General features: G+C 35.9%; 1 protein-coding gene across 1 annotated transcript in view; it reads left to right on the top strand.

Annotated features, from left to right (window-relative positions):
* LOC135155665 (uncharacterized) overlaps window positions 1–14208 on the top strand; it is a 30049-nt gene extending 15841 nt beyond the window's left edge. The window contains exon 9 of the mRNA XM_064105472.1: window positions 10921–14208. Coding sequence (XP_063961542.1) covers window positions 10921–11052 — 132 coding nt within the window. The 3' untranslated portion in view covers window positions 11053–14208. The remainder of the gene's footprint in view (window positions 1–10920) is intronic.
* Window positions 14209–17206: the final 2998 nt, after the last annotated feature.

The raw sequence follows: 17206 nt of genomic DNA, 5'->3' as shown, positions 1-17206 counted from the left end.
GACAAATTCTTCTTAAAGGTAAAAGACAGTAGTTGCAGCAAACAATTATTTCATAAGAAAGTCTTTTAAATCAAGGTTAATTGTCAAAATATTATCATACATCTAGATCTGGTACGTTAATATAAACTTATCTTTTTTTTAATCATGAAATCTTAGCTCAAAATTGATAATTTTGATGATCACTAACATAGAAAAGCATATGTGGGACAGTTATTAATATCGCTTCGGAAAAGACCCGACATTTGATGGAATTCCGTGGTTATTTTGCTAATTTCTCCACAATTACGCCTTTTCTTCCAGAGCCATTTGGCACATATTTTTTATTTTATACGTACAAAACACTCTGGTGGTAATTTCATTGGATTCTGTTCAACCTCATTTTGCAATCGTGATTCCTTACGTGTCGTACGGGACATTTAGAGAACATTTGACAGTTTTTTGACAAGAAAAACAAAAAATATTCCAGGAAACTAAAGGTGATCATCAAGTACTACCAGAGTGTTAGGAAAACCAAGACTTAACATGACTTGAATTCACATCCTGTATAATACAGATTTAAAATAGTAATGTGTCGTACGGACGCAGAAAAAGTGGCTTTTTTAGAAACTTCAAGTTTGCACTCTAAAGCAGGGTTGGGCGGTAAATACCGGTAGCGGTAATTACCGGTGGTAAATACCGGTAAATAAGATGGGCGTCCGGTAAATATGTAAAAAAACGGGAAATATGATTTATAATTCTTTTTTTCAATAATTTTAGTTGTTTTTAACCTCAACAAATGAAAATAGTGCACTTTCCAATCACGTGTGTCCTGAGATAAGGTGTGCTCCTTGCTGAAACAGAATCACTAGTCTAGTGGGCTACATGTATGGATCTAAAAGCACATGGTTTTTGAAGCACATGGCATTTTGTTCATATGCTAATACAAGTTTATGCTCATTAATACGTGTACATGTAGGTATTCATGAATATGGTAATTATTGACTGACTTAATGAAGAACATCATATCTAACTTAGATGTATATTTGGGATCTTTTTAGTATTTTATTGTATTTTTTCCAGCATTTCATGATAACAGACATAGATAACACCCCAACACAAACATAAACACACACACAAACAAACAAACACACACACACTCACACAAATGGTACACACCAGAGCAACCATACTCACCACCTTTGTTTTTATGTTCAAAATTTGACAATCCCTATAGAAAAGTGAGTGGAAAATTATATTTCCCGGTGAAAAGTGGTAAATACCGGAAAAAAGCGGTAAATACCGCTTATTTCCCGGCGTCCGGGAAATAAGCCTCCGAAGCGGGAAATATGCCAACCCTGCTCTAAAGTCAGTGAGTTGAACAGATAATTTTCATAGAAACTGAACTCAAATTGATATTCAATTACCCAAGAACAAACACATCTATGAAAGAAAGCAAAATAAACATTCATGAATAAATAAAGCAAATTATCATTTTCGAGAACATTGTGGCGTACGGGACACTCAAAATGTGTCGTACGGGACATCTCTAAATTGAAGCCAAACTTTCTTACTTAATGTCTCTTTGACTTCTTTAATAACTTTATTTGGCTGATTATAATGATAATCCTATCAAACTAGAGATATTCATTATGTTAGAAACCGCTATTGGCTGAATATTTCTGTCAATATATCACAAACAAAATAATGTGTCGTACGGGACACTTGTGTGTTGAACAGGCACTTGCGTGTTGTACTGGACAGCCTGAATGAAACAATGAACTTTTTATCAATCAGAAGGGGAGCATTGCCCCTAAATTCTTCCTTTTTAACGAAAAGCCTTTTAATAAGTAGTCATTCAGGACAATATAATTAAGTAACCTCAATATATACAATCGGGAGCAATATATTATCTTTTTTTTTTCATGACATGAAATGGACACTGGTTCACAGCATTTTTACGAGCTGAAAAACGTGAGGTTTTGTGTGAAGTTATATTTGAGTGAATTAATTGATGATTTCTAATACACTATTTAAACAATGAATGAATGAAACTGTTTGTGTAAATTATGGGGCTAAAATGTTATGATTTTTCATATAAAATGTATATATACATGATATATGTCACAACTGTCACTTGTAATTCCACAAAATATTTTTTCTAAAGAAATGCGATTCTACTTTTTCAAACCTTTCTGCATTTCATGAAACCATATGGTTTGTCTTACTTTCCAGATTTTTTGTTTACAACTTGAAAAAAGTAAAGAGTTTCAATACTGTATATAAAAAAAATTAGAGATCATCAAGGGAAGTCCAAATAGATGATTGATATGTAAATACTCTTTTTTTACATCTTATAATAATTTAACATTAGCATGCAAGAGGAAGTCATCTTCCAGGCTAGGGTGAATCAATTATAAAGGTTTTCTTTTCATGCTCAATGACAAAGAAATTAACCTGCTCTGACCAGTGAAAATCACCAGTTTAGCTGAAGGGATTCACAAAAGAATACGCCTACATGATGTCAATTAAAATGGTTGGAATCACCTATTTCATGTTCTATGGAGAAAAAATTCCTTTTTCAGTTCACTTTATGTCAAATCAATTACTTAAATTAAAATAGGCCTACTATTTATAGTTTCTGAATCCAAAGCCTGCAATTAAATGCAGTATATATTATGTGTCGTACGGGACAACTTTTAATAGGACAATTATTGAAAAATGAAAGGCAGTAATTAGATCCTTATGGGATAAATCGTTCACCCATGGGTCAAAGATAGAGAAACTGATATTGTGAAATTGCATCATCAAAAATAAAATTGTAGGAAAAACTTTTGCATTTTCATGTGTCGTACGGGACATTGCCAAAATAGGTTCGGAAAAATCAGGGCTGCCCCTATTACGGATAATGAAAATGTAAATATTATTTGGAACCATCAATGATACATTATTCCATTGACCTGCAATATTTTCAATCTTCTCGTGCTTTGCCAATAATCGTTTCAGACAGTGTTTGTACTTGACTATTTAATTAGCAAAATTATTGAAAATTGAAAATTCCATTGTTTCCCCCCCAAAAAAAAAACTATATCTGACTTCACTTTTGGTTAAAACTCATAATTTTCATAAAATTTAGGTATCATAATAAAATTTTACACTACTTATGACTTATTGAAAGCATGTTGAAATTTAAGATATTTTTGAAGTTCTAGTGTGGAATCGCCCACCCAATCGTTACCACAACTCGTAGGCCTATTTATCTTTAAAATAGATGAATTGGTTCACAATTATGGCCCAGTGACTTTTGAAATTAACTCTTTTACCAATATACTGCCCACTCATATACGACTTGAGGGATTATTAATAACATGTTCACACCATGCTATGTAGCCAAAGAATGAAAAAACATTCCTGCCAAATTATTGTGCTAAACTTTATTTCTTGAAATTCTATTACTCTACTTATGCATGTGAAGATTGATGCGCGTCTGAAAAACTCAATGCACACACACACACACCTACACATCCATATATCTTTATTGACTATATATAAACATCATTGGCGCCATGATCTCAATCTCAATAAATGTTAAATTTCACTGCATTCTCATCTCACTCATTACTCATCTTTTAAACATATTTGATAATCTCTCTCTAATTGGTGAAGAAAAAGGTTTACTTCGGTTGTGTAATATCAGAGACTTTGTCTACATAGTATTGTTTCCAACACAAATGAAATTGAACAAGATAATTAGTAACAAAATTTATGCCATGGTGGCTATACGAAAGGGAAGAATTTACTTAGCCTAATTTGTTTCCCTTACTCATCAGATGGATGGCGACAATACAGGAATTATTCACATGGCTTGCGTGTGGAACCCCGTTAAAATTTCATCAGCTATTTCCTGATATTGTAATAGAAAAAAGAGGTCAGGCATTAGAACTGATGCTCTTTTCTCGTATAGCTTAGAATGTGTGGAGTCACTAAAAACGTATATTGACTCAGATTATGAACATCTGACTTGTAGCGGTCAAGGGTAATTGGTGGATTATAGGTTGGACATTTCTCTATATGTCATTATTGGTATGCCAATTGAGAGGGACAGTTCCGGGACAGGTATAAGATGTGTTATTGAAAGTCTGGGTTAGTCTGCCCGAGATACTATAGTTGGCTATACAACCAGATGTGTCGATAGAGAATTTGGACAAGTGAAAGAAGTTTGGAGGTGGACATTCATTATTTTATTCATTTATATTCATTGATTTATTATTAATACAAAATTGTTGTGAAGTTTGCTATGCAATAACGTGATGGTGAAATAATGATAAAAACAAGTGTCAAGTAATAATAACATTTGTTTCAATGAAAAGTTAAACATAAAAAAATAACCAGAAATGATACAATAATAATCTGCTTTTATGTAGTGTTTACAAAATCTTGAAAACGACGGTAAAATGGCAAAATCCCACGATGCACTGCGGTTCGGGCAAACGTTTTTGCCGTGATAAACGTTAACATAGTGACAACGTAGCATTAGTAGTTGATTTGGCCTAACATAAACAAAAATCCGTATTTATGTCAAGAGCTCGAAAAAATTACATGAACATTTCGTCAGATAATAGAACCCCGTATTAATAGAACCTGCCCTTCGACAGGTAACTCAAAATCAATACTTTTTTATATTAACCAGACCGATTGATACACAGATGAACGGCAACGATTCGATGCTCCATTTTGTATATTATGTATAGGTTTATCATCACAGGGATCTATTACGAGAAATGTCATAACTTCTTAATGTACATCTGATTTTGATGAATTTTTCAGTGTTATGCTTGTTGGATTTTTCTCTTTTTATTCAAATCAACTTTTTGTTAGGGTGGACTTTTTACATATGGCCGAATTAGATGGCCGATCCTTTCGGAATCGTTGTACTCTGCCAAAGACCGTTCAGACTCTGCTTCCCTTATGAACCATGGCCGGCAGGCGCAAAGATTAATTGTTCCTGCCGATTGTGTATAATAAATTGTGTTCAAAACGCCATTCAGCGTTGAAAGAACAACCGTGTTCACGCCTTGTTACGTGTTAATATCTCCACAATCAATGGTTATATTTTCCTTACCGATGTGAACGCGGTAGCGTCACGGTATCGTTACGCGGTCTCACCAATACACGTTAGTACTGCGATCGATGCGGACCAGAGATTGAAATAAAATTGAAATTACAAAGAACTGATATAGGCGTCGTTGATTCGAGCAAAAGGGTTTAATTATGCTTTTCAGACATTTGTCTCAACGATCATGACGATGCCGCCATGAAGTGTCATATATGGAGACTGATTTAGCGCCTATTTTCGTACCGTGTTTTCACATATTCCGTCATCATCGCAGCTGATCGTGTGCAACGGTATGAAAACACGCAACGATTCTCTGATGAACGTTCATAACAGGTGCTCCACTCTCTCCTCCCCCTAAATGATTTCATCCCGAAAGTGCGTCTGAGTTTGAGTAGTGTGTGACTGTTTTGTCCAAGTTGTGATGGATCATTTCCCCGGCATTGCAACCGTGAATACCTGTATTGCATTGCGTGCTTCGTCAGATTTCTACCTGTAATCTGCGGGGGACTAACCCACGCACGCACCTGTCTCTTCGTAGGTGTGAAAATCAACTACTAGTAAAACAATCCAACTTCAGACCCTCATTTCCGATCTCTTCACCGATGAGGGTATATAGGCTACACTCATACACTCCCGATGTTCATATCATATTGAAACCGGGCAATGTAAATCAGCGGCGTCATGTGCCACAAAGTGTTGAGGGTCCAAATATGGCGAAATTTCTGAAAAGCGAGGCGCAAAGCGAGCGAGCGAAAAAAATATTGACCTGTTTGAAATGGAAATCTAATTTTGTGATAGATATCATATTTCACATCTTTTCAAGTTTTTTCTTTCTTGGTCACCGACATTTGGTAGGTCAAGTGCCGCTAGCCCCCCCCCCCCCAAGTATTTGCCAGTGATGTATATACCTTGAAATGACAGATAACTGGTTTTTATCGTGAATGACCTGTGCAATATGAATTATACTTAAAACGCAATAGTATAACTTTCATTTAAGATAAAATAATACTCAAGGCTACATGTGATATGATTAGAATGAACAGAGAATGAACCATTGAACAAAATAATCATTGAAATTTCAACAAAACATAATGAAAAGTAACGAAGTTACATTAAGTTATATACGTTTCATAATATTTCGGCCAAACGGTTTTATTATAAAAATGATAACAATAATGTGCTTTATACGGATATTTCAAAGCGTTTGGGTTGGCTGACAACGAATCTGTAAAAAAAATACTGAGTTCTATGAATGCCATCTACTAATGTGCGAGCTGAAATCTAATTTTCTTCTTTTTTATCATGTACTTATGTAAGTGCAGCTGAACCTTTTGCTTGAAGAATGTTAACATAACGATTGACTACCAATTCACAGTGTGAAATCATCATTGCTTTAACTTATTCTGTTGTAAATGAGGTATGTCAATAATTATTAAAAAAGTTGAAATAAGACATCATGACAAAACTACACATTAGAGACGTGATCATTAACTAGCTAATTACATTCGCATGCAACTGTTTTTGGGAGGGGCAGAGGAGGGGGAAGGGGTGTGAAGACAATACAGATGACCCAGGAACAAGAATATTCCTTACATCATAGATCGTTAGAACAGAGTCTCTGCCATCTTTTGTCGTGAGAACGATGGCCATAATATCGAGGCTTAATGATATATGAAAGTATAGGCCTACCCTTGAAATAAGATCACTGACCCCTCTGCATCTCTGTCATCTTTCCCTCCCTCATCTTGCCCTCATAACTGTTAAGAACTTCATTCGGTTTCAATGTAAAGTGCATTCAGCAAATATGTTGAAAAGAATTAAGATTTGTGTTTCTTTTATTGTTAGGGGGATGTGTAATATACCAGGCCTATATAGGAAGATCTTCCTGTTAGGGTTGCGTGTTGAGGGATGATGGTTTGCGTGCACTGTCTAGCAGGCATAATTAAAATGCCGTGCCATTCCATTTTTCGGTGGACTTTAATTGGATCAACAACAGAAAATAGTGGCCTGCTTCTGCAGAGATGACAATCGGGTTTTGTCCGTTAAACGACGACAGATATATGAGCAGTGTCAGAGATCATTAACTTCATGTGTGACAATATTTGAGGTTGAGATTGGTCATTCAATGGCGGCATGGCATGGTTCAGACTAGGGTTGGGGATGTAATTGGTCATTCCTGGGCGACACGCATGGATTAGACTAGGATGGAGGATGGTGTTGGTGTTGGTGGTGGTGATTTTTTTAAAATCTGATTGCTAAGGAAGCATGAATACGTGTCAGCAACACTAAATTGAATCCAGGGATGTAAAATAAGTCCATATGACCTCTAGTTAGCTAGTTATGGACCAATCGAATTCTGGATTTAGGCCTAATTAATTTGTATCCCAGTGATTCATTTTTAAATCTCAAAGGATTTAAATTCATATCCTCGAGATTTAAAACTAAGTTTGGGGGATTCAAAAATTAGTCCAGAATTCGATTGGTCGCTAAATACAGTCCATCTGGATCTATTTTAAATTCCTGCAATATAGAGTAAAGCAACTAAAGGACTGAATGCTAAGTTAGGTCCTCATGGAGGGATGTGATTGGTCAATTAGGGGCAGCAGGGTATGGTTCAGACTAGGGTTCAAGATTTGGCCATTCAATGGCGGCAAGGCATGGTTGATTTAGATTGGATTATAATTATGGGCGGTATAAGCCATGGTTCAGACCATATAGGAATAAATGTGTAATTCAGACTCGGCTTGAAGATTTGATTGGTCACTCAGGGCGGCAAGGCATGGTTCAACCAATAACCTACGTAGAAGATATGAATACTAGCTAAATTTTATAGGAATAACAAAATGGGAATATGTGACCTCTGAAGGTTTTCATGGGGAAGAAGAATATACAGCATGGGAATACTCTGCCCATTTTCACCTCTCCCATTCAAACCGGGTGCCACTACGATTGATTATTTTGAGCAAATTTCCTCTTTTTAACCTCCCTGCGACCCCATTTTGTTGTCCCCTTTCCCTTGTGTCTTTTGGATAATATTTATATTTAGAGTGGATGTTGATGATCGCGTGCGGGGTTGGCCGTGCTCTCTGCACTTTCGCATTCACGCGATCGTATTTATGTAGTCTTCGTTCTTAAACACTTTATTTTCATGTCGTGATTTTGGTCAGTATTGGCTTGATAAACAGACGTTTATGTTGAATCTTTATCCTTTCTTCATTACATCCATTTTATCTTCCGTTGCATACCATCACTTGCATTCTAATGATTAAGGGAGAAGTTCAACATGACCTAGTACATGCATTTGGTATTAATAATTCTAAGCAGAACAATAAAACATATCAATGAAGCTCTACATTTTATAAAAGCCATTTCCATAGAAAATTCAATTAAAATTTGTTTTGTTTGTCTTCTTTTGTTCAATATTATAAGACGCATCATTACATACACGCGCGCATGTGAAAAGTATTTCAAGCCTTCATAAAGCATTCAATATTTGGAGTTAATGGAGTTTATATTACACGACGTGTGTGATGGGCCTTTGACTTGAAAAACTTGAAACTTTTCTTTAGTGATTTTTTGTGGAAATCCTCTTAAAACAAAGCATTATTTTTCCGGATTAAAAAAAAATTGTTAGGTCAATGTGAAATACCCATATGTTTATTTTGGAGAAGGCACATTTGCTGATAGAATCATGAGGCATGCTCAGTTTTTCAAGGTTGTTTTTCCGTTGAAAAGTTATGGCTAAATATAAGTTACCTCCATAAAAGTTCCTAACTTGTTATGAATATGGTGTATTATTATGAGTTGGTCCCCATTTTTCATTAATTAGTTCCACTTTGCAACGGGTAGCATAAATATATCCTTAATATTTATATATGAAATTAATCAACTAAACTTGATTTGACTATTCTTGAAAGTTGAAACACGTTTGCGGTGCCAAACTAACAAACGGGACTGGGTCGTTGTGACATCACACTAAAAAGTTTGGCTGCATTTTCAGTCATGAAAAATGAGTGAAAGTGCTGAGTCATCATAGTCAGTTAGGAGCCGATGTTCAGCTGGGATGTTCAAGGTATCTCTTTCGGGGGGGGGGGTGTTGTCTTCAGTTATCAGTTGTGGCATTACCATGTGTGTTACCAAGTGTAAATGCACGTCCGCGCCTGTGTGACGGTGTATATGAGGGTTAGGTGCGGGCGTGAGTGTGTGCACGTATGTTTGAGGGGAGAATGTGCTTGTGTGTGTGCGTGAAGGTTTGACTGTGTATGGGAGGGTGTGTGTGTGCGTACTATGTCCACGTATGTTTGAGGGGGAGAGTCTGTGTGTGCGTGTGTGTGGGTTAGTGGTAGGTGTGCGTATGTTTGAGGATGTAGGAGTCAATCATTCTGAAGTCATAAGGTGGAGCGTTGTGGCCCAGTGGATTAGCCTCCGGACTTTGAAACAGAGGGTCGTGGGTTCGAATCCCAGCCATGGCGTAATTTCCTTCAGCAAGAAATTTATCCACATTGTGCTGCACTCAACCCAGGTGAGGTGAATGGGTACCCGGCAGGATTAATTCCTTGAATGCATGAGCGCTGAAAGGCAGCTCGAGCTAAAACCGGGGTAATAATAATAATAACAATGCGCCTCGGAATAGAATATTTCTAGACAGATGGCGCTATATAAATGCCTATTAGTAGTATTATTATTATTATTATAAGCTTGCATTTAATTTAGTTGTTATTGGAGAAATGTGGGGTGGGAACATGGCAATATGAATGATCCGTCACGATGATTCTTGACACTCTTGAAGTCATCGTGAAATAATCGGAAACTGGGAAGGAACAGATGCAATCTCAAGTAATCCGAATAATTTCCTTCAGTGCAAGTGAACTTTGAAATGTAATTTGTCACTGATGCCGAGTACTGACCTGCTTTTCTCGATCTCGCCCCTACATCCTTTCGATATTGTTTAATCATTGTTTATCCAAAGATTTTTATTATAATATTTTATTGTTCGCTGCATACATTAAAGGTATTGTTTAACTTTGTGAGCAGCCGATTTAAAAAATTCTCAAACCAAGATGAAACATGTGTACAAGTGCATGTATTAGAACTAATAAACCCTGAAAACAACCATTAATGAGAATGAAAAGCTAAAACTACAAGGCAAACCCCGATTTTGTAAATAGGCGTCTTATAGACGCCTAAATAGTACACATAAGTGTATGGGATGAAATTAAGATGGTGTTTTCGGTCACTTTATATTTCAATTTTTGAAGCACTAAATAATTATTTTCGAACGCAATTTTTTCTGGGCTTCATTTTTGTAACATATCACAGACACAGGTGACAAGTGTGACCTTCTAGCTCAGATTTTTTAAAAGTCAAACCAATGTTAACCAATCACTTTAAATTGCTGTCAAATGGTTCTCTAATTTGCAGAACAATTTTATCATTAATAAACATAAAGAATGAAATATTGACCTAGGAATATAAATCAAATAAAATGATGAGGTAATCTTAAATTACACCATGTCCAACAAATTTAATTTGGGTTTCAATCAAGTATAAGAATGAGGTAGTAAATGATGGTCGAACCATTCTTGACATTATTTTGCTTAATCTCCTTCAAGTTGCGGTATTTACGGGGAAAAGGGGTTTTACTTTATAAACTGTGCGTTAGTTTATACTCTTTGATAATAATAATAATGATAATGATGATAAATGATAAAACACAGCATTTGAACATCATATAGCGCTTGAAAGGGTTTATGCATGTCTTCCCAAGTGCTGAAAATTTACGTGAAAATAATAAAGTAATTGTTTTCGAATTCTTTTCCGCCTGACAGCACGCGTTGCCGATATTGGAAGTACGGAATATCGATGGGTATGGGGCACGATGGTCACCCGATGGAACAGAGTTTAGAGGATTCTTAGAACCTCCAATGGTCGCTGGATGGGAAACAGGATATAAACATTAGATAACTCTTGGTTCCATGACATTTGCTCCGGCGACAATTGCTACTTAGCAAAATCCACACATTAATGGAATGACCCAATTCAACCCTGGATTTAACACCATACCCTATCCTAAACCTAACTCTAAACCTAATACAAAACCCTACTGCAACCCCAACCGTTACCCGATATCTTTAGACGAAATAAGGCCCGGAGCAAGTGACGTGTCACCTAATTGGTACTCTAATGGAGAGGATGAACTTGTCTCTAATAAGGTCAGAGCTATGTTCAATGATAGAGGTCAGCGTGTATTTACAAGGATCGGTGGTGTCGGAAGGTCAAAGGTCACTGATTGGCCTGGCTATAATGACAATTCCCATACATTAATTTCATTGTTAATTGCAGACTTTATGTTCAGAGCGTATTAGGGATTTTAATGAATTCTAAATTCACTGAATCATGAAAAATTTACATAAATGAGGGGAATGTGTGATTAGCCTTTATTTCATTTCTCACTGGTAAAGAAAATGCATTTATATTGACTGGCAGGTTAGAAAGTATACCTGAAGTTAGGTATCTCACTGAGCAACGATGCTTATGACTGTACATAAGGATTTTATACTCGTCACCTTTTTATAACGGGTGATGCAAATGCTTACGAATGTTTGAAATCCTGTTGAATAATTTCATGGAAATTTTACGTACATTACGATTCTATACATTTCTATTTCATATCTTCACAAGATCATATTAAATTGTGTATTTTCTTGATTTTTAATATGTATGCGAATGTTAAAGCATGGATTATAGATCGATTGTAATAGCGATCTTTTGTCGCATCACGAATCATGTAATTTGCACCATCAACATGAATCGTTTTGTTTAGGCTCGCAGTTCAACACAGCACGATATCATAAACATAAGTCCAAGGAGCGTTCACACACAGGCAGTCTATTTCCATAGGATCATGTGCATTAACATACACATACCATTCACGATCAAAAACTATATTACGAATTATCTTGGTTTATAAATTAAAATGTTCAGTCTGCTTTATTGAATTCGAAGAATGCTTGGACAAAATAAAGCATAATACAAATATTTTATTCCTTGCAAATTTTGTGATATCAGTCGTAATGAGTAGCAGAAAATTATTTGTCTTTTTTAAGGTATATAGGCCTATATCATAAGAATTTATATAAAAATGTTACCCATCCAGGAACCATGTGACTACTTTTGGTTTAAATGGCGCGGCTAAAGTGGCTATTCAAATTATTATCATTTTTTTTTAAATAGATTTCCTGACTTCCCCTTCACCCGTTGCCAGGTAGTTTGACACGTTTTCCACATACTAAGCATCTAGCTTAGGATTGGTCAAAAGTTAATCACGTGATAATACTGAGTTTTTCCATCTGTTATCATTCGCGGCAACGGGTCGCTTGTGGTTATCATCAAACGTACCTGATCAGGTCATATCATGTAATTACCAAGGAAAGAGCATTTCAAGCTCCAAGAAAAGGAACATAGGTAACTATACAAATGGAAACGATAAATTATGCCCACATATTAAAACTGGTGTGATGCTAGCTGATAATGTAATTTTGATTATCTATATCATTTGCCGTACTTTTGAAGCAGTTTTCTGATCAGATATCGTAGTACTGATGTAGTACGTTAGAAGATTTAAAAAATGAACAGAGTATTTAAACGTTTTTGTAGTCGTTTGTCTCAGCAGAACGCAACGAGGGTAGGTGATAATATGAGAGGTCGTATCAATTGAAAGGTCACGTGCATCCGATCCTAGGTCACGAGGTCATACACGTCACCTGATAGTTGCATGGTTCCCAGCACATCTCCAATTGTTTTCAGTGGAAAAGTGCCTTATTGTAGATTGAGTACATAAACTTGGAAACCAATTTTAAGGAGCAACGTGCCATTTGAACAATACAGGCCTAAAAATTGTCTATGTAATTACGATTTTATGAATAGGAAATGTGTCCCGAATAGTTCCATTTTAATGGTATCTCGATTAAACCAAGAGCCATATTGTGCAATGGGATAACTCCATTAAGATTTTTCAAGTTGTTAAAGTAATAAGAAAAAAGGAAGAAAGGAGAGAAAAGAGTATATAATGAAAATGTCTTTTGACGAAACATTTATGTCGTCTGACCACCCCTCCCCCCGAATAAAAAATCAAAAAAAAGAAACGCCATAATACACATACGAGTGACTCTCATGAACATGATCATGGATCCATGACATGATTTAAATCGATTTATTATTATTACATAAGAAAGCTGTTCGACTGATCAACTCCAACTATGTTGCACACTCTTCTTCCCTTAATTAAAAAAAAATGAATATCTTAAAATTTTCGTGATAAAAATCCTCCATACTTCGAAATCTGCAGATTTTACTTACGCAGATTTCGATGCGTTTTTATGATTTCTTCTTTAATCATGAATAGTACGTTAAAACACTCACTTAGTCTTGTATCTTGTAAATAAAGGTCACGTTACTTTAACGAACTCTGTTATCGTACATCTGTTACTTGTTAGCTTGTTTTGAATTGTCAAATTGAAGGATTTATCGTTACATTTCTTACTTTGTACGGGGAGTTGCTATACTTTACAAGCCATATGTTTATATTGTAAGCCCCAGACACATTTTTATTGTATATTATTGCTCTGGGTTTTATTAAAATGATAATAGAACTGAATTGACAAAGAACAAAGATAACCTTTCTGGTCATGAATTTTAAATTGTAAAATATTTCCCGAAACTCCTTGTGCATGTTGATACGGTGAACACGGGGTGGCGTTTTTCAGTGTCTCATATTTTCTTATAAAATATAGGCCTGTCTTGTGAATAGGATGGCATTCCGACTTAAATTGTTATATTTTCTAACAGTATAACTAACAATTTATACCCTGTTTATGTTACTTTTATGAGAAAACGAAATTTCTTCGTTGAAACCTTAATTCGAAGAGCACATTATATTTGGTGTATATGATGTCTTCTTTTCTTTAAGATTTATGAATGTTTGTATGATATGTCATCCCGTTTATATGTTATTAAGTTGCAATATTTTGTATTATAAGATTATATATTTCAAGATTCAATTGCCATTTCATTATGACACGTTTGTATAATAAATAAATGCTAGCGATTAACAATAACTGTGTTAATTAATTTCTTTTCTCCAGTCTCTCCCCCCCCCCCCCCACCTCTTCCATATACACTGTCTTTCTCTAAAGGCCATCGCACACATTACGACTGTTCGCGATCCGATTTTGGAACAAATCGCATTTGCCCATTTCTGAAAATGTGAATGGAACATATAATTTTATTTGAGGTTAAAATTAATTGAAAGAATACCAATATAACCATTGTGAAAGATTGCAAGCCTTTATTTTGGAGTAAAGGCAAAATTAGTTTCAAATCGTAGCCAATCGTACGACTGCTATGACGTCATTACGACTAGATATTACATTCGCTTTTATTGTAAGAAAGATGATAGCATAGTCACATATTTGAACATAGCATTAGGTATTCGTAAGATGATTTAGAACATTACACAGTAAGATATTCAAATCTCAATATTAGCATCAAAATCGAGTCGCAGACCAATCATAAGGTGTGCGGTCGCCTTAACGTTTGCTATCCCACGCCCTCTCCGTCGAATCAAAGTGTAATTGGGTGTTATGTCAGGCTGAAGTCCCACTAAACCCAAAATCGACCAATGATATGCCAATCAAAATTAGGTAATAACTTTGATGGGTCTACAGTCGTTGGTTTAAGTTGAGCATTACTAAATCAATTAAAAGGAAAAACAAACACAAATAATTTAATTTTTATTTCACTCGTAAATCGTAATTGAAAGGTATTTATAATAAAAACACAAATATAAACTTTGGGCAAAAACTCAGTTAACTATTCAATGAGTTGTATGAACTACACCAATGGGGATTTTCCAATTGGCAGTGATGTCGATCGTGTTAAAGAACACGTCCCCTTATTGGTCAAAATACTAAAGATGACCATCATGTCCTTTTCAGAATTTTGACTTGGGACATGGATTTAAAGTGACATTTTTCTTTTACGAGATGCAACAATATTGCCTATTAAAAGTACAACACAAAATGAGAGGGCTGTCCCTGTCAATAGACCTCAATGCATTTGCTGTTTTAAGAGAAGTACACCACTTAAGAATACAATGATTTGAAAAGCGAGCGGCACGAGAGAGAGAATGGGGGAGAGGGGGGCAAAGAGAAGGGGGGGAGAAACTGATGGGATGAATTATTAGAGGGCTTATTACCTGTTATGAAGTTATAATGATTCCTGTCGATATATTGCTGGATATATCGACTGAAGTAACACCGTTAATGTAATCTTTATATTTTCACTTACTTTTCCCGAGCAATTGAAATTAGGAAGAAATGGCAGGAAACCAATTCTTTCACTCCGACGAAGGGCAAAAAAAAAATCCGTTCTCAGGACTTTCAAATTTCTTTTACTCGTGTTCGGTTACGCGTATCGGGTAAGCTCAATCCCTATCGAAAGTTATATCCATTAAAGCAACAATGCGCCTTCTCGTTGAAAGTACAATCTACTTTGTGTAATTCATCCTTGAAGAAAAATACAACGAATGGTGGTTATAATCATTCTCATACTCTTTCTTAATTTGTAGTTATATTCTCTATCAGTGCCTTAAAATTAATTTTTTTATTGAAATAAATGTATTTAAAGAGAACAATGCAAGGAACCATTAGTCCAGATTTTATCATTAGAAGATTTGATGTTGAATCGGTGGCATTTATTCTCGGTGTGAAATTATAAGACTAGCACACGACTGAGTGTCTATCCTACTGTTACGTAATAGAATAACATAGACCCTGGACGTCCTCAGCTTGAGGTCACAGGCGACTGACTGGATTACGTAATCCAAGGATCAGCGTTCATCAATGTTGGCTTGGAATATACGACAAATTGACAGAACCCTTCTCACAAAACTGACAAAAAAAGATCCTGAGGTTATATAATTTGCATGCATTTAGCCTATCTATATTTACTTCGCTACGTATTCTAGTTTTTCAGTAGCCCTCCGTACACACACATACACACACTGGCCTACAACAATGCCCATTTATTCCAGGGTTCCATGTGGACCTGAAGAAGTGAAAGTGATTATAATTTAAAGGAATATTTGGTTACATACAGTAAGTTATAAAATACTTATGCAATTATGTTTGTGCTAACTTGTAGTTAAACCTGGCTGTGACCGAGCATCAACTCGGAATTTGTTGCTTTTCCATGAAAGACGGACTGAACTATTTGTTGGCTGATAAAAATTGCCGATAAACGTTTAGGTGGAAGCTGATCATACCAATAGCCCTTCTCTTTCCACCCCTCTCCCCCCCCCCCCTCTCTCTCTCTTTTCCACCTCTCTCTGTTTTAAATCTGCCACATTCTTAAAACGTAAGGGGAAAAGGGGGTAAATAACCACTTATAAAAAACGAGGGGTGTCAGCGTTTAAAGAAGGGTGGTCACTCCTCGACCCCTTTCCCGCCATTCGTGTTTCAAGAGTGTATACTTCCATCAATCGTGTTTCGTTTATAACCTTTCATTAACCCAAATTTGCTACATTGTCTTTTCATTCATTTCTATACAGTTTGATTGTTCCATTCTATAGGGAGGTCTAGTTTTATGAGGTCAAAGGTTAATCTAACCGTAGGTCTGTCAACAATCCCACCAGTCTCTTTCCGATTTTGAATGACTTTGAAGTTCTTACTTTGATATATCTTATTTCTTTCCCTCATCTTGGGGGCGTTTCACAAAAACTGAATCACATTGCGACAAACGCGGCGGTGCTCGTCACATAAGCATGATCTGACCAATGCGATGATGCGTTATGTAACGGATATTGCATCGCAACGGACAGGTTCCATATTCTGACCTTCTCCAAAATAAAGGATATCTTGTCATCAAAAAGTTAATGATCTGTCTTATTACACCCTATCAATTCTTAAGTTTTCTGAATGTAACTATCTTTCCGAAAGTAAGATGAAGGAAGTTTCATCAAGAAAGACGACGATCTTGACGATGTGGAATAATCACGAAATTGTTCAAGTGAAGAAACTTGTTTGGGTCCCAACAAAGAGGGACCGCTAAAGTAAA

This window comes from Lytechinus pictus, chromosome 10 (genome assembly GCF_037042905.1).
Source record: "Lytechinus pictus isolate F3 Inbred chromosome 10, Lp3.0, whole genome shotgun sequence".
In the NCBI taxonomy this organism is placed as follows: domain Eukaryota; kingdom Metazoa; phylum Echinodermata; class Echinoidea; order Temnopleuroida; family Toxopneustidae; genus Lytechinus; species Lytechinus pictus.
This window is presented reverse-complemented; position numbering and strand designations above follow the sequence as displayed.